This window comes from Salvelinus namaycush, chromosome 21 (assembly GCF_016432855.1).
Source record: "Salvelinus namaycush isolate Seneca chromosome 21, SaNama_1.0, whole genome shotgun sequence".
In the NCBI taxonomy this organism is placed as follows: domain Eukaryota; kingdom Metazoa; phylum Chordata; class Actinopteri; order Salmoniformes; family Salmonidae; genus Salvelinus; species Salvelinus namaycush.
The window spans coordinates 49,174,757-49,199,144 of record NC_052327.1 but is presented as its reverse complement, the minus strand read 5'-3'; the positions used below and the strand labels follow the sequence as shown (position 1 = coordinate 49,199,144).

At 46.8% G+C, this 24,388-nt stretch overlaps 1 protein-coding gene across 3 annotated transcripts in view; it reads right to left on the bottom strand.

The window, feature by feature from the left end:
- The window catches only part of kif23 (kinesin family member 23), a 70,388-nt gene that overhangs the window by 22,754 nt on the left and 23,246 nt on the right, over positions 1–24,388 (bottom strand). For all 3 annotated transcript variants that reach the window (XM_039017811.1, XM_039017813.1, XM_039017814.1), the window contains 9 exons: positions 22,610–22,722; positions 20,189–20,310; positions 15,194–15,296; positions 13,555–13,634; positions 10,455–10,574; positions 9,417–9,576; positions 6,727–6,891; positions 5,340–5,506; positions 403–576 (listed from right to left, as the gene is read on the bottom strand). In XM_039017811.1, the coding sequence (XP_038873739.1) occupies positions 403–576; positions 5,340–5,506; positions 6,727–6,891; positions 9,417–9,576; positions 10,455–10,574; positions 13,555–13,634; positions 15,194–15,296; positions 20,189–20,310; positions 22,610–22,722 (1,204 nt within the window). The remainder of the gene's footprint in view (positions 1–402; positions 577–5,339; positions 5,507–6,726; positions 6,892–9,416; positions 9,577–10,454; positions 10,575–13,554; positions 13,635–15,193; positions 15,297–20,188; positions 20,311–22,609; positions 22,723–24,388) is intronic.

Below are 24,388 nucleotides of genomic sequence, written 5' to 3'. Positions count from 1 at the left end.
GGACGTTTATAAAACATATAGATGAGCTGGTTAACTTCTTCTGGCTGAGGAAGCTAAGGTTTAAAGTGGTCTTTTTCTACAGAAACAGATGGTGTCTTTCTCTAAGCGGTAGGAGGCAGATTATTCAGTCAACCTTTTTATCGGTTGTTGATTATGGTGATGTTATTTATCAAAGTGCAGCTGCTACTACTGTTAAACCTTTAGATGTCATCTCCCATAGTGCCCTTCGTTTTGTTACAGGTGAAAGTTGATACTCATCACTGTTTCCTGTATCAAAAGTTTGGCTGGACTTGGATAAAGCCCCGTAGATCTCTCCATTTCTCCGTTTTTGTTTACAAGCCCCAGGGCAAAGATCCCCCTCCTGCGGCACAGAGAGAGATCCTCCTCCTCTAGTCTACTCACACACTCCTTCTCCCACTTGTGTTTGGTGTCCTGGACCATGCCCTGCATGCGTTGCTCCATGCGTCTCTTCTCCGTCTGCTCTCTCTGCAGACGCTGCTCTCTGCTCTCCAGCTCCTGCTGCAACGTACGCTTGTCATCCTCATAGATGTTGGTGGTCTTCTGCAGGATCTCAATCTGACGGAGAGCGAGAGAGAGATGTTAAGTGACAGTACATGGCACTACAGACCAGGAAATACCTGACCGGTTCACTAGGGCTGATCCCATTTAGTCGACTGGTTGATTGATTGGTGGACAAAGACTAACTGCATTGTGTGAATTGTTTGCGTTTGAGTGTCTATCAATTCTCCATTACATATAATCACCAGCAGTACATTCTCTGTTAACCAAATAAACATTTGTAAATGATAGGAGTTATGGTAATTTATGTAAATACATTCACTATATTATTATTCCAGTCTTACTGTTGTCATTGTCTGAGAGGACACGTTGTTTGTAGAGCCTATGCTACACTTTTGAGGAAAAAGTTTGTTTATTTCATCGTTGTCAATTTAGTCATGGTCTTTGGAGAGCCCTTGTCAATGTTGAATAAGGAAGAGCACCTGGTTACACATAGAAGTAAGCCTATAGGCTACCCGGTTACACATAAAACTAGGCCTATAGGCTACCCGGTTACGCACAGAACTAGGCCTATAGGCTACCCGGTTACGCACAGAACTAGGCCTATAGGCTACCCGGTTACGCACAGAACTAGGCCTATAGGCTACCCGGTTACGCATAGAACTAGGCCTATAGGCTACCCGGTTACGCATAGAACTAGGCCTATAGGCTACCCGGTTACGCACAGAAGTAAGCCTATAGGCTACCCGGTTACGCACAGAAGTAAGCCTATAGGCTACCCGGTTACGCACAGAAGTAAGCCTATAGGCTACCCGGTTACGCACAGAAGTAAGCCTATAGGCTACCCGGTTACGCACAGAAGTAAGCCTATAGGCTACCCGGTTACGCACAGAAGTAAGCCTATAGGCTACCCGGTTACGCACAGAAGTAAGCCTATAGGCTACCCGGTTACGCACAGAAGTAAGCCTATAGGCTACCCGGTTACGCACAGAAGTAAGCCTATAGGCTACCCGGTTACGCACAGAAGTAAGCCTATAGGCTACCCGGTTACGCACAGAAGTAAGCCTATAGGCTACCCGGTTACGCACAGAAGTAGGCCTATAGGCTACCCGGTTACGCACAGAAGTAGGCCTATAGGCTACCCGGTTACGCACAGAAGTAGGCCTATAGGCTACCCGGTTACACATAAAACTAGGCCTATAGGCTACCCGGTTACACACAGAGAACTAGGCCTATAGGCTACCCGGTTACACACAGAGAACTAGGCCTATAGGCTACCCGGTTACACACAGAGAACTAGGCCTATAGGCTACCCGGTTACACACAGAGAACTAGGCCTATAGGCTACCCGGTTACACACAGAGAACTAGGCCTATAGGCTACCCGGTTACACACAGAGAACTAGGCCTATAGGCTACCCGGTTACACACAGAGAACTAGGCCTATAGGCTACCCGGTTACACAGAGAACTAAGCCTATAGGCTACCCGGTTACACAGAGAACTAAGCCTATAGGCTACCCGGTTACACAGAGAACTAAGCCTATAGGCTACCCGGTTACACAGAGAACTAAGCCTATAGGCTACCCGGTTACACAGAGAACTAAGCCTATAGGCTACCCGGTTACACAGAGAACTAGGCCTATAGGCTACCCGGTTACACAGAGAACTAGGCCTATAGGCTACCCGGTTACACATAGAACTAGGCCTATAGGCTACCCGGTTACACATAGAACTAGGCCTATAGGCTACCCGGTTACACATAGAACTAGGCCTATAGGCTACCCGGTTACACATAGAACTAGGCCTATAGGCTACCCGGTTACACATAGAACTAGGCCTATAGGCTACCCGGTTACACAGAGAAGTAAGCCTATAGGCTACCCGGTTACACAGAGAAGTAAGCCTATAGGCTACCCGGTTACACAGAGAACTAGGCCTATAGGCTACCCGGTTACACATAGAACTAGGCCTATAGGCTACCCGGTTACACATAGAACTAGGCCTATAGGCTACCCGGTTACACATAGAACTAGGCCTATAGGCTACCCGGTTACACATAGAACTAGGCCTATAGGCTACCCGGTTACACATAGAACTAGGCCTATAGGCTACCCGGTTACACATAGAACTAGGCCTATAGGCTACCCGGTTACACATAGAACTAGGCCTATAGGCTACCCGGTTACACATAGAACTAGGCCTATAGGCTACCCGGTTACACATAGAACTAGGCCTATAGGCTACCCGGTTACACATAGAACTAGGCCTATAGGCTACCCGGTTACACATAGAACTAGGCCTATAGGCTACCCGGTTACACATAGAACTAGGCCTATAGGCTACCCGGTTACACATAGAACTAGGCCTATAGGCTACCCGGTTACGCATAAAACTAGGCCTATAGGCTACCCGGTTACGCACAGAACTAGGCCTATAGGCTACCCGGTTACGCACAGAACTAGGCCTATAGGCTACCCGGTTACGCATAGAACTAGGCCTATAGGCTACCCGGTTACGCATAGAACTAGGCCTATAGGCTACCCGGTTACGCATAGAACTAGGCCTATAGGCTACCCGGTTACGCATAGAACTAGGCCTATAGGCTACCCGGTTACGCATAGAACTAAGCCTATAGGCTACCCGGTTACGCATAGAAGTAAGCCTATAGGCTACCCGGTTACGCATAGAAGTAAGCCTATAGGCTACCCGGTTACACATAGAACTAGGCCTATAGGCTACCCGGTTACGCACAGAACTAGGCCTATAGGCTACCCGGTTACGCATAGAACTAGGCCTATAGGCTACCCGGTTACACACAGAACTAGGCCTATAGGCTACCCGGTTACACACAGAACTAGGCCTATAGGCTACCCGGTTACACACAGAACTAGGCCTATAGGCTACCCGGTTACACACAGAACTAGGCCTATAGGCTACCCGGTTACGCATAGAAGTAAGCCTATAGGCTACCCGGTTACGCATAGAAGTAAGCCTATAGGCTACCCGGTTACGCATAGAACTAGGCCTATAGGCTACCCGGTTACACATAGAACTAGGCCTATAGGCTACCCGGTTACACATAGAACTAGGCCTATAGGCTACCCGGTTACACACAGAACTGGGCTTATAGGCTACCCGGTTACACATAGAACTAGGCCTATAGGCTACCCGGTTACACATAGAACTAGGCCTATAGGCTACCCGGTTACACATAGAACTAGGCCTATAGGCTACCCGGTTACACATAGAACTAGGCCTATAGGCTACCTGGTTACACATAGAACTAGGCCTATAGGCTACCTGGTTACACACAGAACTAGGCCTATAGGCTACCTGGTTACACAGAACTAGGCCTATAGGCTACCTGGTTACACATAGAAGTAAGCCTATAGGCTACCTGGTTACACATTGAACTAGGCCTATAGGCTACCTGGTTACACAGAACTAGGCCTATAGGCTACCTGGTTACACATACGCCTATAGGCTACCTGGTTACACAGAGAACTAGGCCTATAGGCTACCTGGTTACACATAGAAGTAAGCCTATAGGCTACCTGGTTACACATTGAACTAGGCTTATAGGCTACCTGGTTACACATAGAAGTAAGCCTATAGGCTACCTGGTTACACATAGATGTAAGCCTATAGGCTACCTGGTTACACATTGAAGTAAGCCTATAGGCTACCAGAACTGTAGGCATATAAATGTGCCCATCTGGGGATCTGATAGTATTTCTTAACGCACCACCATCTCAAAGTAATGTTTTCACCTCAAAACAGCAAGTAAACAAAGTCTGTTTTTACATCTATTGAAAATGACAATAGTTCTTCAATGTATTAGAAAAATCTTTCCATCCCTCTTCCTTTCAATAACCACTCAATGTGAAAGGGAAAACATGTCATGCTCTGATCCAGGGGAAACTTCATGAAATAGGCCTGCCCACCTCATTACATCTTAGTCCTTACGCAAATAGCCTACAGCTATGTGTCCTGAGCTCAGTGGTGGGGAAACTCAGTCTGTCATGGCAAAAAGTTCCCCAGCCGCTGCATCGAAATGGCTGTCTGCCTGTCACCGACCCGACCGGTACACTCAATATGGCCGCCTGTATCTACCTGACTGGTACACTCATTATGGCCGTCTGTACCTACCTGACCGGTACACTAAATATGGCCGCCTGTCACCTACCCGACCGGTACACTCAATATGGCCGCCTGTACCTACCCGACCGGTACACTCAATATGGCCGCCTGTCACCTACCCGACTGGTACACTCCATATGGCCGCCTGTCGCCTACCTGACTGGTACACTCCATATGGCCGCCTGTCACCTACCCGACTGGTACACTCAATATGGCCGCCTGTACCTACCTGACTGGTACACTCCATATGGCCGTCTGTACCTACCTGACTGGTACACTCAATATGGCCGTCTGTACCTACCTGACTGGTACACTCAATATGGCCGCCTGTCACCTACCTGACTGGTACACTCAATATGGCCGCCTGTCACCTACCCGACTGGTACACTCCATATGGCCGCCTGTCACCTACCCGACTGGTACACTCAATATGGCCGCCTGTACCTACCTGACTGGTACACTCCATATGGCCGTCTGTACCTACCTGACTGGTACACTCAATATGGCCGTCTGTACCTACCTGACTGGTACACTCAATATGGCCGCCTGTCACCTACCTGACTGGTACACTCAATATGGCCGCCTGTCACCTACCTGACTTTGGAGCTTGTTCTCTGTCATACCTTGTAGTGATTGGTGAAGGCCAGCAGTATAGTCTGTACTATTTCATTGTGTTTACCTTGTACTCCAGCATCTTGGACTTCTTCTCCAGACGGTCTATCTCAGTCTTCTGGCTATGAAGGGTCTTGTCCTTCTCCCCCAGTTGACCTCTCTGGTCCTGGATGAAGTTCTCCTTGGAGACCAGGCTACTGTCCAGCTCCTGGAGCATGGACTTCAACATGTCGGCTGGATGGGGAAAGGGGAGGAAAGAGAAGGAAAGGAAAGAGAAGGAAAGGAAAGAGAAGGAAAGGAAAGAGAAGGAAAGGAAAGAGAAGGAAAACAAATTAAGACGTGATCAAAAAGCCGTAGAACCAGCCCTGTTGTACTCCTGGGTCCCCATCCTACCAGCCCTGTTGTACTCCTGGGTCCTCATCCTACCAGCCCTGTTGTACTCCTGGGTCCCCATCCTACCAGCCCTGTTGTACTCCTGGGTCCCCATCCTACCAGCCCTGTTGTACTCCTGGGTCCTCATCCTACCAGCCCTGTTGTACTCCTGGGTCCTCATCCTACCAGCCCTGTTGTACTCCTGGGTCCCCATCCTACCAGCCCTGTTGTACTCCTGGGTCCTCATCCTACCAGCCCTGTTGTACTCCTGGGTCATCATCCTACCAGCCCTGTTGTACTCCTGGGTCCCCATCCTACCAGCCCTGTTGTACTCCTGGGTCCTCATCCTACCAGCCCTGTTGTACTCCTGGGTCCTCATCCTACCAGCCCTGTTGTACTCCTGGGTCCTCATCCTACCAGCCCTGTTGTACTCCTGGGTCCTCATCCTACCAGCCCTGTTGTACTCCTGGGTCCTCATCCTACCAGCCCTGTTGTACTCCTGGGTCCTCATCCTACCAGCCCTGTTGTACTCCTGGGTCCCCATCCTACCAGCCCTGTTGTACTCCTGGGTCCCCATCCTACCAGCCCTGTTGTACTCCTGGGTCCTCATCCTACCAGCCCTGTTGTACTCCTGGGTCCTCATCCTACCAGCCCTGTTGTACTCCTGGGTCCTCATCCTACCAGCCCTGTTGTACTCCTGGGTCCTCATCCTACCAGCCCTGTTGTACTCCTGGGTCCTCATCCTACCAGCCCTGTCGGTACTCCTGGGTCCCCATCCTACCAGCCCTGTCGGTACTCCTGGGTCCCCATCCTACCAGCCCTGTCGGTACTCCTGGGTCCCCATCCTACCAGCCCTGTTGTACTCCTGGGTCCCCATCCTACCAGCCCTGTCGTACTCCTGGGTCCCCATCCTACCAGCCCTGTCGGTACTCCTGGGTCCCCATCCTACCAGCCCTGTCGGTACTCCTGGGTCCCCATCCTACCAGCCCTGTTGTACTCCTGGGTCCCCATCCTACCAGCCCTGTTGTACTCCTGGGTCCCCATCCTACCAGCCCTGTTGTACTCCTGGGTCATCATCCTACCAGCCCTGTTGTACTCCTGGGTCATCATCTGCCTGATCTTGTGTCTCTTCTCCAGCGCCTCTATGAGGCGGGGCAGAGTGACGTCATCATGGGGGTCCGTGATCTCGCTGGCAGGCAGAGGGGGAAGGTTCTGGAGCAGTTGGTGCATCACTGACTGGGTGGATTCTAGACCCAGAGGGGGAAACAGAACACAGTTCAGAACTAAAACACATTGGATAAGACCGTGGCACCTAGCGACCCATCATTTACCCCACTATCAGATAACATACTCCTACGAGAAACAAAACGTAGTGTCTTCAGCAAGTGTTCACACCTCGACTTTGTTGGATTCGACATTTTGATCATTGAGATATTAAAGACGTGATAGATCAGACGCATAGTATATTAAGGAGAGAAACAGACTGGGTCTCTGTAGAAGGACAGATAGCTGTGGAACGTGTTGGGGGACGGGAGCAGAGCACCATGTTGATACAGGGGAGACAGATGGACATCTGTGGATTAGGTGAAGGAGGGGTTGAGGTCAGGAGGTGAGGACAGGTCACCTGAAGGGAGTAATAAGGGTTTGGGATCTTGTTACTCTTTTCCTGTTAAACCATAAGAAGGATTGGAGAGAAGGAGGAGTGTCTTAAGTGGGATATGAATATCTGGATGGGACACATGTTGGGTTGTCTGAATTACAGCTGTACAGAACCTTTGGGAAGAATTAAACTTGGGTAAGCTAGTGTCTGAGTTATTTACTCTGAAAAATAAGCTCCTAAACAACTTCTAACACATTATTGTTACAGCCTGAATTGCCACTGGCCTACACACAATACTCCATAATGTCAAAGTAGAATAATGTTTTCCCCAAAAAAATTATGTCTTGAGTCATTAAGTATTCAACCCCTTTGTTATGTCAAGCCTTAAGTTCAGGAGTAAATATGTGCTTAACAAGTCACATAAGTGTCATGGACTCACTCTGTGTGAAATAATAGTATTTAAGATGATTTCTGAATGACTACCTCATCTCTGTACCCCACACATTCAATTATCTGTAAGGTCCCTCAGTCGAGCAGTAAATTTTAAACACAGATTCAACCACAAAGACCAGGGAGGTTTCCCAATGCCTTGCAAAGGGCACCTATTGGTAGATGGGTAAACATTTTAAAAAAGCAGACATTGAATATCCTTTTGCGCATGGTGAAGTTATTAATTACACTTTGGATGGTGTATCAATACACCCAGTCACTACAAAGATACAGGCGTCCTTCCTAACTCAGTTGCCGGAGAGGAAGGAAACCTCTCAGGGATTTCACCATGAGGCCAATGGTTACTTTGAAACAGTTACAGTTTAATGGCTGTGAAAGGAGTAAAACTAAGGATGGATCAACAACATTGTAGTTACTCCACAATACTAACCTACTTGACAAGTGAAAAGAAGGAATCCTGTACAGAACAAAAACATTCCAAAACATGCATCCTGTTTGCATCAAGGCACTAAAGTAATACTGCAAAAAATGTGGCAAAGAAATTCACTTTTTGTCCTGAATACAAAGTGTTATGTTTGGGGCAAATCCAATACAACACATTACTGAGTACCACTCTCCATATTTTCAAGCATAGTTGTGGCTGCATCATGTTATGGGTATGCTTGTAATAATTAAGGACTGGGGAGTTTTTCAGGATAGAAAATAAACGGTATTGAGCTAACGACAGGCAAAATCCTAGAGGAAAACCTGGTTCAGTCTGCTTTCCACTAGACACTGGGAGATTAGTTCACCTTTCAGCAGGACAATAACCTAAAACACAAGGTCGAATAGACACTGCTTACCAAGAAGACATTGAATGTTCCTGAGTGGCCAAGTTGAAAATCTATGGTAAGACTTGAAAATGGTTTTCTAGCAATGATCAACAACCAATTTGACAGAGTTTCAATAATTTTGAAAATAATAATAATAATAATTAAAAAAAAAAAAAAAAAAAGGCAAATATTGTACAATCCAGGTGTGAGCTCTGAGACTTACCCAGAAAGACTCAAATCGCTGCCAAAGGTGATTCTAACATGTATTGACTCGGAGGTGTGAATACTTATGTAAATTAGATAGCTGTATTTTATTGTCAATACATTTCTAAAAACATGTTGTTGTCACTTTGACATTATGGGGTAGTGTGTGTAGACGGGTGAGAAAAACAATTTAATCCATTCTGAATTCAGGCTGTAACAAAACGTAGACTAAGTCAAGGGGTATGAATACTTTCTGAAGTCTCTGTATACCGTCACTGTGCCGTGAGTGACTTATACCGTCACTGTGCCGTGAGTGACTTATACCGTCACTGTGCCGTGAGTGACTTATACCGTCACTGTGCCGTGAGTGACTTATACCGTCACTGTGCCGTGAGTGACTTATACCGTCACTGTGCCGTGAGTGACTTTGAATAAAACAATTTAATCCATTCTGAATTCAGGCTGTAACAAAACGTAGAATAAGTCAAGGGGTATGAATACTTTCTGAAGTCTCTGTATACCGTCACTGTGCCTTTGAATAAAAGCTTCTGGCAAGTGGCATGATAAATATTATTACTCAAAGTGCAACAGCCACCCTCTCTACCTGCATTGACAGGACCTCCTCGTTCCTCCAGGCGTCGCGGGTTGGTGGTTCTGACGGAGAGTAACCTAACCCTAACCCTAACCCTACAGCCACCCTCTCTACCTGCGTTGACAGGACCTCCTCGTTCCTCCAGGCGTCGCGACAACTCGTCTTTGAAGGCTTGGTTTTTCTGCCGGCGCCCAGCAGCTAAGCCACAGATGGGCCTGTCCACGGGCCTCGCTACCTCTACCTCCTGGGTCATCTCAGCAAAACGCATCACCAACTGCAGAAACAAACACAGATCAGACAGATCCCCAGCCACAGAAACACAGACAGATCCCCAGCCACAGAAACACAGACATATCCCCAGCCACAGAAACACAGACAGATCCCCAGCCACAGAAACACAGACAGATCCCCAGCCACAGAAACACAGACAGATCCCCAGCCACAGAAACACAGACAGATCCCCAGCCACAGAAACACAGACAGATCCCCAGCTACAGAAACACAGACAGATCCCCAGCTACAGAAACACAGACAGATCCCCAGCTACAGAAACACAGACAGATCCCCAGCTACAGAAACACAGACAGATCCCCAGCTACAGAAACACAGACAGATCCCCAGCTACAGAAACACAGACAGATCCCCAGCTACAGAAACACAGACAGATCCCCAGCTACAGAAACACAGACAGATCCCCAGCTACAGAAACACAGACAGATCCCCAGCTACAGAAACACAGACAGATCCCCAGCTACAGAAACACAGACAGATCCCCAGCTACAGAAACACAGACAGATCCCCAGCTACAGAAACACAGACAGATCCCCAGCTACAGAAACACAGACAGATCCCCAGCTACAGAAACACAGACAGATCCCCAGCTACAGAAACACAGACAGATCCCCAGCTACAGAAACACAGACAGATCCCCAGCTACAGAAACAGACAGATCCCCAGCTACAGAAACAGACAAATCAACAATGGACCGGTGTGGCTCAGTAAGTAAAAGCATGAAGCTCAAAGCCAAGACTGTGGGTTCAATCAGTCAGTCATTTTGGCACCATAGAAAAATGTCAGGCACAAAGACACATACACTCCTGAAAACAACACCTAAAGAAGAGAATTATTCCAAGTAGGGGATAATGGACTCACCATGGTTTCTTCGTAGTCGTCGGCTTTAGGATTGACACATACAACCATCCGTACTTTACCCTCCCCGTCGAAGTAGTTCTTGAACAAGTGAGTCACCTTGGAGTCACGGTATGGAACCATCTGGAAGAGAGAGATTTACATTAGGCCTGTTCATAGTGTCTTGTTCTTAGCCCCAGGCTAGACTGGCTCTGGGCTGGATTAGCATGTAGTCACACGTTGTTAGCCCCGGGCTAAACTTTAGCCCAGTCCTAAGGATTCACACAGACCAACAACCCCTCTGACACGCGACCAATGTTACTATAAGCAATACGACACGTATTAACACACAGCTTCTAGCCTAGCATTGGATTTCCAACAGTTATGGTTTGTATAAACCTTGCTGTCCGCCTGACCTCGGAAAACCATGTTTCCCTTTAGAAATTCAACCTGGCCTGTACAGAGAATGCTGTGTATGTTTCCTGATCCAGGAGAAATCATACAACATTATCATGGATATATCAAAGTAAATAAAAAGCTATGAAACTAGACAAAATGGAGTTTGCTCATAAAGATCCTATTAAATTACTAGCTGAATTCCTAATTCAATGCATTTGCTGCCCTTCCAACTGTAGACATTTGTAGCTTCAGACGTTAGCCAGCCTGCATAGCAACCATTTTTGTTGGGCACTAACCTGCATAGCAACCATTATGTTGGGCACTAACCTGCATAGCAACCATTTTTGTTAGCCACTAACCTGCATAGCAACCATTTTTGTTAGGCACTAACCTGCATAGCAACCATTATTGTTAGCCACTAACCTGCATAGCAACCATTATTGTTAGCCACCAGCCTGCATAGCAACCATTTTTGTTAGGCACTAACCTGCATAGCAACCATTATTGTTAGCCACTAACCTGCATAGCAACCATTATTGTTAGCCACTAACCTGCATAGCAACCATTATTGTTAGCCACTAACCTGCATAGCAACCATTATTGTTAGCCACTAACCTGCATAGCAACCATTATTGTTAGCCACTAACCTGCATAGCAACCATTTTTGTTAGCCACTAACCTGCATAGCAACCATTTTTGTTAGCCACTAACCTCGTTTCCATCCACAGTGTAAAGTCATGACAGCTGTGATGGAAACTGGAACTTTCGGTACCATTTTATAAATGCCAAACAGATTTGTTCAACATGGTGGGACCTTTATTGTGTCTGTAAAAATTAATTATGCGAGAAATGGCGGTGGAAATGCTTTTATGCACAAATATTGATATAATAACCATCTCATGGAAGTGAACTTGAGTCCTCCCCCTTTGATTTAGGAAAGCAGGCAGTTTATTAAGCTGCAGATGCAATAAGTGATGAACTTCACAGGGTGGTGAAAGAGCACGGTGGTGATCTTGATGCTCCTGTCCAATAAATATCGAGGGTCTTATTCTGGTGACATGACGACGGATGCTTGACTAATAAAAAATATCCTCACTCTTATCCATAATAAACTCATCATGTAGACTAGGCTACCAGCACTATCTGCCAGCTGTTAGCTACAGAGCACATGTCAAGACCAGAGGAGACACATTTGCTATTTAATGCAACAGTTGTGACTAAACTAACAGTAGCGTTGAAAATGTGATGGAAACATATTGAACTTTACATCTTTATTTTGGTACATGAAAACATACGTGAATAAGTACATTTTATGCACTACGCCATCACTGATTGATATAGTCCATTTGGTGGGAAAATTTGCCGCCTAATTGGATGGAAAAACAGCTATAGCAACCAAAGTTTTTGCACAGATTAAAATATTTTGGTTTTTGTCCTCGGATGTATTTAGCTACTTATCAACATAAATGTGCAGAAGGTATTACAGGCATCACAAGCATATGATAATACAGCATGGCCTGTCTACTCTGCCAAATACAGACCCTATGATGCAGCATGGCCTGTCTACTCTGCCAAATACAGACCCTATGATGCAGCATGGCCTGTCTACTCTGCCAAATACAGACCCTATGATACAGCATGGCCTGTCTACTCTGCCAAATACAGACCCTATGATACAGCATGGCCTGTCTACTCTGCCAAATACAGACCCTATGATGCAGCATGGCCTGTCTACTCTGCCAAATACAGACCCTATGATACAGCATGGCATGTCTACTCTGCCAAATACAGAACCTATGATACAGCATGGCCCGTCTACTCTGCCAAATACAGACCCTATGATACAGCATGGCCCGTCTACTCTGCCAAATACAGACCCTATGATACAGCATGGCCCGTCTACTCTGCCAAATACAGACCCTATGATACAGCATGGCCTGTCTACTCTGCCAAATACAGACCCTATGATACAGCATGGCCTGTCTACTCTGCCAAATACAGACCCTATGATACAGCATGGCCTGTCTACTCTGCCAAATACAGACCCTATGATGCAGCATGGCCCGTCTACTCTGCCAAATACAGACCCTATGATGCAGCATGGCCCGTCTACTCTGCCAAATACAGACCCTATGATGCAGCATGGCCCGTCTACTCTGTCAAATACAGACCCTATGATACAGCATGGCCTGTCTACTCTGCCAAATACAGACCCTATGATACAGCATGGCCTGTCTACTCTGCCAAATACAGACCCTATGATACAGCATGGCCTGTCTACTCTGCCAAATACAGACCCTATGATACAGCATGGCCCGTCTACTCTGCCAAATACAGACCCTATGATGCAGCATGGCCCGTCTACTCTGCCAAATACAGACCCTATGATGCAGCATGGCCTGTCTACTCTGCCAAATACAGACCCTACGATACAGCATGGCCTGTCTACTCTGCCAAATACAGACCCTACGATACAGCATGGCCTGTCTACTCTGCCAAATACAGACCCTACGATAGAACATGGCCCATCTACTCTGCCAAATACAGACCCTATGATGCAGCAAGGCCAATTACAGAGCGGTACAGTATACTGCCAGATAATGTGGTGCAGTACAGATGCATATCCCCAAATGTACCTAGTTGGTTCCACTGCCTACAGCCTCATATACACAAGGGTAGTATGGAGTACATATATGGTCCAGAATGTATGACATGCAATCCGAACCTTGTTTGTGCCACACATTTGATTCTCCCGAAGCACTTCCATACACGTCCTCAAAGTCATGAGCGACTGGTTGATGTTACCTGCAATCAGAAATATACATTTGAACTTAAAAAGCAGAAAAGGAATATTTCCTGAAGAAAATGTGAGCTTTCTTCAGCAGCCCAACTATAAACAACGTTTTCTGGTAGTGGATAACATTTATACTCGGGGTTCTCCACAAAGAATTCCCTATTTATACTCGGTGTTCTCCCCAAAGAATTCCCTATTTATACTCGGGGTTCTCCACAAAGAATTCCCTGTTTATACTCAGGGTTCCCCACAGAATTCCCAGTTTAATAACAACATTTATACTCGGGGTTCTCCCCAAAGAATTCCCTATTTATACTCAGGGTTCCCCACAGAATTCCCAGTTTAATAACAACATTTATACTTGGGGTTCCCCACAGAATTCCCAGTTTAATAACAACATTTATACTTGGGGTTCCCCACAGAATTCCCAGTTTAATAACAACATTTATACTCGGGGTTCTCCCCAAAGAATTCCCTATTTATACTCGGGGTTCTCCACAAAGAATTCCCTGTTTATACTCGGGGTTCTCCAAAGAATTCCCTGTTTAATAACATTTATACTTGGGGTTCTCCCCAAAGAATTCCCTGTTTAATAACATTTATACTCGGGGTTCCCCAAAGAATTCCCTGTTTAATAACAACATTTATACTTGGGGTTCTCCCCAAAGAATTCCCTGTTTAATAACATTTATACTCGGGGTTCCCCAAAGAATTCCCTGTTTAATAACAACATTTATACTTGGGGTTCTCCCCAAAGAATTCCCTGTTTAATAACAACATTTATACTTGGGGTTCTCCCCAAAGAATTCCCTGTTTAATAACAACATTTATACTCGGGGTTCCCCAAAGAATTCCCTGTTTAATAACAACATTTATACTTGGGGTTCTCCCCAAAGAATTCCCTGTTTAATAACAACATTTATACTTGGGGTTCTCCCCAAAGAATTCCCTGTTTAATAACAACATTTATACTTGGGGTTCTCCCCAAAGAATTCCCTGTTTAATAAGATTTATACTTGGGGTTCTCCCCAAAGAATTCCCTGTTTAATAACATTTATACTTGGGGTTCTCCCCAAAGAATTCCCTGTTTAATAACATTTATACTCGGTGTTCCCCAAAGAATTCTCTGTTTAATAACAACATTTATACTTGGGGTTCTCCCCAAAGAATTCCCTGTTTAATAACATTTATACTCGGGGTTCCCCAAAGAATTCCCTGTTTAATAACATTTATACTTGGGGTTCTCCCCAAAGAACTCCCTGTTTAATAACAACATTTATACTCAGGGTTCCCCAAAGAATTCCCTGTTTAATAACAACATTTATACTCAGGGTTCTCCCCAAAGAATTCCCTTTAATACCATTGAAGGCTCCCTTTGTTTAATACCATTGAAGGCTCCCTTTGTTTAATACCATTGAAGGCTCCCTTTGTTTAATACCATTGAAGGCTCTAGATGACAGATGCAGGTGTTCAAAAGGACCTCCCCCCCACAGTACTCAGAAGCCCCACCTTGTTAAAACATCCCGGGGAGAACCCTGACATTGATGAATGGAAAGTGACTAGAACCCACCTGCTTCTCTGAGGCGGTTGCCCTCTGCCCGGGTCCTGCTCGTGCGCTCACTCCCCGCCAAGTCAACCAGGCACAGCTGACTGACGCTCACCTGGTTCTTATCCTGAGCACACAAAGTAAAACATTTATACATATTTACTCTTCAACTAGACAGTTATTTTTACCCCCCCTATAGTCAATGTCCATACCCCCACAGAAAACAAATTATCAAAATAAAATAAAAGACAAATGAATCTGTTTAGGCTAGAGATATCAGCCTTTCACATCTGCGGTGGAAGGTGGCAAAGCTACAGCAGTGTTTGGCAAGACCAGGAGACATCCCGAAAATCGGTCTTCTCACGGAAACGTGACGGGACTCGTTTGAAGTCGGTACCACCGATCTGCCAACTTCCAGATAGCTAAAAGATCGTATGTATGACCATCTTTTAAAATAAAATCCATAGGTTAGCGTAGCACGCACGGGAAATACAAAACCATACTGCAGAGGAGTGATCAGTGGACTCAGAGGAAACCATTCTTATCCCCTTCCCTTGGCTGTGCATGTTTCTAACAGAAGACAGCATCGGTGTCCCACACCAGTTCTGACTGCTCACCTCCGACGCTCGGAAGAGCCCTTTGGGACCTACTTCCCGATCCGTTCGGCTCAGTTGACATGCCAGTAAGTGAAATCGAACAGCTGATCGAGCCGTCATGTGACCGACTGCTGCAGATAACACATTCCCGGGTCACTACGGAGGAGTTTTGGGTCCTGAATCAAGGGGAACACCCTGCCGTCTCCCTCTGAGCATTAATGCAGCGTTCAAAACCACTGGGATCCCAGACCTGAGAAATCTTAGACTTCCAACTCCATTAAAACTCATGGTACACGTCGCCAGCTCATATCGGTGTGAAGCTGGATTCAGTGCTCTCGTCTGCATTAAAACCAAACATCGATCCAGGTTGGATGTGACAGCAGAGATGAGGTGCCCACTGTCGACCTCCTAACTTTGAGAAGTTCTGACACAACATGCATCAAGCCACACCCATCTCATTAGTGGTGGTGAGATAAGATACATAATGTAAGACTAGTTTGAAATTGACTATCATCATAGCCCCACATTAACAGTATGTGATGGTGAGTTGAGAAGACAAAAATACTGTTAATGTTTTTCAATTGACTGCTATAGCCCCAACTAAAAAAGTCAACATTGGCTGCTGTTAACATTTTTCCCCCACATGGTTGGGGTCACAAGAATTTTTCAATATCAAATTGGGGTCATGGGACAAGACAGTTTGTAAATGCCTGATGTAAACATTAAAGTGACCAGTGTCCAATGTCTATGTGCATAGTTTCCATTAGCCATAATAGCTGGCTTTTGGACGTTATTTATTTTTGCCAATAAATCAAATTGGCGACTGCCAATTGTTCGGATCGAAGGGAAAATAAATCCCAATGCGAAATAATGAATTTTAGCCTCTTCATTGGTTGAAATGCCAGTGGATGTAGAGCAGCAGCCGGGCGCTACGGCCCCAAAACAACAGCCGGGCGCTACGGCCCCAAAACAGCAGCCGGGCGCTACGGCCCCAAAACAACAGCCGGGCGCTACGGCCCCAAAACAACAGCCGGGCGCTACGGCCCCAAAACAACAGCCGGGCGCTACGGCCCCAAAACAACAGCCGGGCGCTACGGCCCCAAAACAACAGCCGGGCGCTACGGCCCCAAAACAACAGCCGGGCGCTACGGCCCCAAAACAGCAGCCGGGCGCTACGGCCCCAAAACAACAGCCGGGCGCTACGGCCCCAAAACAACAGCCGGGCGCTACGGCCCCAAAACAACAGCCGGGCGCTACGGCCCCAAAACAACAGCCGGGCGCTACGGCCCCAAAACAACAGCCGGGCGCTACGGCCCCAAAACAACAGCCGGGCGCTACGGCCCCAAAACAGCAGCCGGGCGCTACGGCCCCAAAACAGCAGCCGGGCGCTACGGCCCCAAAACAACAGCCGGGCGCTACGGCCCCAAAACAACAGCCGGGCGCTACGGCCCCAAAACAACAGCCGGGCGCTACGGCCCCAAAACAACAGCCGGGCGCTACGGCCCCAAAACAGCAGCCGGGCGCTACGGCCCCAAAACAGCAGCCGGGCGCTACGGCCCCAAAACAGCAGCCGGGCGCTACGGCCCCAAAACAGCAGCCGGGCGCTACGGCCCCAAAACAGCAGCCGGGCGCTACGGCCCCAAAACAGCAGCCGGGCGCTACGGCCCCAAAACAGCAGCCGGGCGCTACTGCCCCAAAACAGCAGCCGGGCGCTACGGCCCCAAAACAGCAGCCGGGCGCTACGGCCCCAAAACAACAGCCGGGCGCTACGGCCCCAAAACAGCCATTTCTTGCTACTGGAGTGAAACTCACAGTAAAAAAGTCACAGTAGGAACAACATCCTCTAGCCACTTCCTGATGAACCCAGTCACAGTAGGAACAACATCCTCTAGCCACTTCCTGATGAACCCAGTCACAGTAGGAACTACATCCTCTATCCACTTCCTGATGAACCCAGTCACAGTAGGAACAACATCCTCTATCCACTTCCTGATGAACCCAGTCACAGTAGGAACTACGTCCTCTATCCACTTCCTGATGAACCCAGTCACAGTAGGAACAACATCCTCTATCCACTTCCTGATGAACCCAGTCACAGTAGGAACTACATCCTCTATCCACTTCCTGATGAACCCAGTCACAGTGGGAACAACATCCTCTATGTACTTCCTGATGAACCCAGTCACAGTGGGAACTACATCCTCTATCCACTTCCTGATGAACCCAGTCACAGTGGGAACAACATCCTCTATGTACTTCCTGATGAACCCAGTCACAGTGGGAACATCCTCTATCCACTTCCTGATGAACCCAGTCACAGTAGGAACAACATCCTCTATCCACTTCCTGATGAACCCAGTCACAGTAGGAACAACATCCTCTATCCACTTCCTGATGAACCCAGTCACAGTGGGAACAACATCCTCTATCCACTTCCTGATGAACCCAGTCACAGTAGGAACAACATCCTCTATCCACTTCCTGATGAACCCAGTCACAGTAGGAACAACATCCTCTATCCACTTCCTGATGAACCCAGTCACAGTAGGAACAACATCCTCTATCCACTTCCTGATGAACCCAGTCACAGTAGGAACAACATCCTCTATCCACTTCCTGATGAACCCAGTCACAGTAGGAACAACATCCTCTATCCACTTCCTGATGAACCCAGTCACAGTAGGAACAACATCCTCTATTCACTTCCTGATGAACCCAGTCACAGTAGGAACAACATCCTCTATTCACTTCCTGATGAACCCAGTCACAGTAGGAACAACATCCTCTATGTACTTCCTGATGAACCGAGTCACAGTAAGAACAACATCCTCTATCCACTTCCTGATGAACCCAGTCACAGTAGGAACAACATCCTCTATCCACTTCCTGATGAACCCAGTCACAGTAGGAACAACATCCTCTATGTACTTCCTGATGAACCCAGTCACAGTAGGAACAACATCCTCTATGATGCACTTCCTGATGAACCCAGTCACAGTGGGAACAACATCCTCTATCCACTTCCTGATGAACCCAGTCACAGTAGGAACAACATCCTCTATTCACTTCCTGATGAACCCAGTCACAGTAGGAACAACATCCTCTATCCACTTCCTGATGAACCCAGTCACAGTGGGAACAACATCCTCTATCCACTTCCTGATGAACCCAGTCACAGTGGGAACAACATCCTCTATCCACTTCCTGATGAACCCAGTCACAGTAGGAACAACATCCTCTATCCACTTCCTGATGAACCCAGTCACAGTGGGAACAACATCCTCTATCCACTTCCTGATGAACCCAGTCACAGTAGGAACAACATCCTCTATCCACTTCCTGATGAACCCAGTCACAGTGGGAACAACATCCTCTATGTACTTCCTGACGAACCCAGTCACAGTGGGAACAACATCCTCTATCCACTTCCTGATGAACCCAGTCACAGTAGGAACAACATCCTCTATCCACTTCCTGATGAACCCAGTCACAGTAGGAACAACATCCTCTATCCACTTCCTGATGAACCCAGTCACAGTAGGAACAACATCCTCTATCCACTTCCTGATGAACCCAGTCACAGTAGGAACAACATCCTCTATCCACTTCCTGACGAACCCAGTCACAGTAGGAACTACATCCTCTATCCACTTCCTGATGAACCCAGTCACAGTAGGAACAACATCCTCTATACACTTCCTGATGAACCCAGTCACAGTAGGAACAACATCCTCTATCCACTTCCTGATGAACCCAGTCACAGTAGGAACAACATCCTCTATACACTTCCTGATGAACCCAGTCACAGTGGGAACAACATCCTCTATCCACTTCCTGATGAACCCAGTCACAGTAGGAACAACATCCTCTATCCACTTCCTGATGAACCCAGTCACAGTAGGAACAACATCCTCTATCCACTTCCTGACGAACCCAGTCACAGTAGGAACAACATCCTCTATCCACTTCCTGACGAACCCAGTCACAGTAGGAACAACATCCTCTATCCACTTCCTGACGAACCCAGTCACAGTAGGAACAACATCCTCTATCCACTTCCTGTGGAACCCAGTCACAGTAGGAACCCAGGCACAGTAGGAACAACATCCTCTATCCACTTCCTGATGAACCCAGTCACAGTAGGAACAACATCCTCTATCCACTTCCTGATGAACCCAGTCACAGTAGGAACAACATCCTCTATCCACTTCCTGATGAACCCAGTCACCAGGTCATTGTATACGTCAGTGTTATTCTCAGAGTCAACACAGAACATTTCCCAGTCCACGTGATCACCATCACCTTGAAACATGGATTCCGATTGGTCAGACCAACAGAGTGGTTAAGGAGTGGGATTCTTGTCTTGATTCCATTGAAGAGAAGGAGATGAGATAAAAGAGCCATGTATTATATATGATATTACCTGTAAGATGTTGTCCCCATCTGCATCCAGGGGAGCCTGGGCCAGCTTGATGATGAAGACACTGTGGGAGCGACTGGACTCTCTGTTGAGCTGAGTGTTGGCTATACGTCTCTTCTTCTGTCCTGTAACATAACCAGACAGTCAGCCTAACATCAATACAACATCACACTGTGGGAGAGACTCTCTGTTGAGCTGAGTGTTGGCTATACGTCTCTTCTTCTGTCCTGTAACATAACCAGACAGTCAGCCTAACATCAATACACCTATACAACATCACACTGTGGGAGAGACTCTCTGTTGACCTGAGTGTTGGCTATACAACATCACTGTGAGAGACTGGACTCTCTGTTGAGCTGAGTGTTGGCTATACAACATCACTGTGAGAGGGACTCTCTGTTGAGCTGAGTGTTGGCTATACAACATCACTGTGAGAGACTGGACTCTCTGTTGAGCTGAGTGTTGGCTATACAACATCACTGTGAGAGACTGGACTCTCTGTTGAGCTGAGTGTTGGCTATACAACATCACTGTGAGAGACTGGACTCTCTGTTGAGCTGAGTGTTGGCTATACAACATCACTGGGAGAGACTGGACTCTCTGTTGAGCTGAGTGTTGGCTATACAACATCACTGTGAGAGACTGGACTCTGTTAAGCTGAGTGTTGGCTATACAACATCACTGTGAGAGGGACTCTCTGTTGACCTGAGTGTTGGCTATACAACATCACACTGTGGGATAGACTCTCTGTTGACCTGAGTGTTGGCTATACAACATCACACTGTGGGAGAGACTCTCTGTTGAGCTGAGTGTTGGCTATACAACATCACTGTGAGAGACTGGACTCACTGTTAACCTGAGTGTTGGCTATACGTCTCTTCTTCTGTCCTGTAACATAACCAGACAGTCAGCCTAACATCAACACACATATACAACATCACTGTGAGAGACTGGACTCTGTTGAGCTGAGTGTTGGCTATACAACATCACTGTGAGAGACTGGACTCTCTGTTGACCTGAGTGTTGGCTATACAACATCACTGTGAGAGACTGGACTCTCTGTTGACCTGAGTGTTGGCTATACAACATCACTGAGAGACTGGACTCTCTGTTGAGCTGAGTGTTGGCTATACAACATCACACTGTGGGAGAGACTCTCTGTTGAGCTGAGTGTTGGCTATACAACATCACACTGTGGGAGAGACTCTCTGTTGAGCTGAGTGTTGGCTATACAACATCACACTGTGGGAGAGACTGGACTCTCTGTTGACCTGAGTGTTGGCTATACAACATCACACTGTGGGAGAGACTGGACTCTCTGTTGACCTGAGTGTTGGCTATACAACATCACACTGTGGGAGAGACTGGACTCTCTGTTGACCTGAGTGTTGGCTATACAACATCACACTGTGGGAGAGACTGGACTCTCTGTTGACCTGAGTGTTGGCTATACAACATCACACTGTGGGAGAGACTCTGTTGACCTGAGTGTTGGCTATACAACATCACACTGTGGGAGAGACTGGACTCTCTGTTGACCTGAGTGTTGGCTATACAACATCACACTGTGGGAGAGACTCTCTGTTGACCTGAGTGTTGGCTATACAACATCACTGTGAGAGACTGGACTCTCTGTTGACCTGAGTGTTGGCTATACAACATCACTGTGAGAGACTGGACTCTCTGTTGACCTGAGTGTTGGCTATACAACATCACTGTGAGAGACTGGACTCTCTGTTGACCTGAGTGTTAGCTATACGTCTCTTCTTCCGACTTATAAACAAGGAACAGGAGATCAAGTTCGACCAAATCACCCAACCAACCTCAATAACCTACTCAGGAACATGATAAGGCCCGGGTCAAACACAGAATGGATGGGTTGTGATAGTAGGAACATGATAGGGCCCGGGTCAAACACAGAATGGATGGGTTGTGATAGTAGGAACATGATAGGGCCCGGGTCAAACACAGAATGGATGGGTTGTGATAGTAGGAACATGATAGGGCCCGGGTCAAACACAGAATGGATGGGTTGTGATAGTAGGAACATGATAGGGCCCGGGTCAAACACAGAATGGATGGGTTGTGATAGTAGGAACATGATAGGGCCCGGGTCAAACACAGAATGGATGGGTTGTGATAGTAGGAACATGATAGGGCCCGGGTCAAACACAGAATGGATGGGTTGTGATAGTATGAACATGATAGGGCCCGGGTCAAACACAGAGTGGATGGGTTGTGATAGTAGGAACATGATACTTGGTCTCTGGGTGGCTGGGACGAGTAAAGCACTTTAAGAAAACAGTATTGCTGTAAAAAGGGCTTTAATGGCGGCATAAATTGTGCAAACGGTCAGAATCGGGCTGCGCCCTTGAAGAAAATGGAATTGATTACGTGTTTAGTGAAGGTTTGAGACAATCTTACCTCTCCAGAACACCTCAAAGGCCTCTTCTGTAGACTTAACTTCTACCTCGGTGCATCCGGCCACATACATGTTGTGGTTCTGGTCCTCTCTTAGGAGCTTAGACTGAGGCGCTCTACAGAGAGAGACAGAGTCAACTGACTGATAATGCTGAGCGAGCCTGGTACAACATCGGTTTGTGTCGTCTGGCCAACAACTATGGTCATTCGTAACAGAACAAACAGATCTGGGACCAGGCTAATGCTGTGTATTATGACAGCCACAGAAAGCATTAGACAGTCAAGACTAAAGCAACATAGAAAGACAAGCAACAGACCATTCAACAGACCAAACAGACCAAACAGAGCATTCAACAGACCAAACAGAGCATTCAACAGACCAAACAGAGCATTCAACAGACCAAACAGACAGACCATTCAACAGACCAAACAGACAGACCATTCAACAGACCAAACAGACAGACCATTCAACAGACCAAACAGACCGACCATTCAACAGACCAAACAGACCGACCATTCAACAGACCAAACAGACCGACCATTCAACAGACCAAACAGACCGACCATTCAACAGACCAAACAGACCGACCATTCAACAGACCAAACAGACCGACCATTCAACAGACCAAACAGACAGAGCATTCAACAGACCAAACAGAGCATTCAGACCAAACAGAGCATTCAGACCAAACAGAGCATTCAGACCAAACAGAGCATTCAACGGACCAAACAGAGCATTCAACAGACCAAACAGAGCATTCAACAGACCAAACAGAGCATTCAACAGACCAAACAGAGCATTCAACAGACCAAACGGAGCATTCAACAGACCAAACAGAGCATTCAACAGACCAAACAGAGCATTCAACAGACCAAACAGAGCATTCAACAGACCAAACAGAGCATTCAACAGAGCATTCAACAGAGCATTCAACAGAGCATTCAACAGACCAAACAGAGCATTCAACAGACCAAACAGAGCATTCAACAGAGCATTCAACAGACCAAACAGAGCATTCAACAGACCAAACAGAGCATTCAACAGACCAAACAGAGCATTCAACAGAGCATTCAACAGAGCATTCAACAGAGCATTCAACAGAGCATTCAACAGAGCATTCAACAGACCAAACAGAGCATTCAACAGAGCATTCAACAGACCAAACAGAGCATTCAACAGAGCATTCAACAGACCAAACAGAGCATTCAACAGACCAAACAGAGCATTCAACAGACCAAACAGAGCATTCAACAGACCAAACAGAGCATTCAACAGACCAAACAGAGCATTCAACAGACCAAACAGAGCATTCAACAGACCAAACAGAGCATTCAACAGACCAAACAGAGCATTCAACAGACCAAACAGAGCATTCAACAGACCAAACAGAGCATTCAACAGACCAAACAGAGCATTCAACAGACCAAACAGAGCATTCAACAGACCAAACAGAGCATTCAACAGACCAAACAGAGCATTCAGACCAAACATTCAACAGAGCATTCAACAGACCATTCAACAGAGCATTCAACAGAGCATTCAACAGAGCATTCAACAGACCATTCAACAGAGCATTCAACAGAGCATTCAACAGAGCATTCAACAGACCATTCAACAGACCATTCAACAGAGCATTCAGACCAAACAGAGCATTCAACAGACCAAACAGAGCATTCAACAGTCCAAACATACCATTCAACAGTCCAAACATACCATTCAACAGTCCAAACATACCATTCAACAGTCCAAACATACCATTCAACAGTCCAAACATACCATTC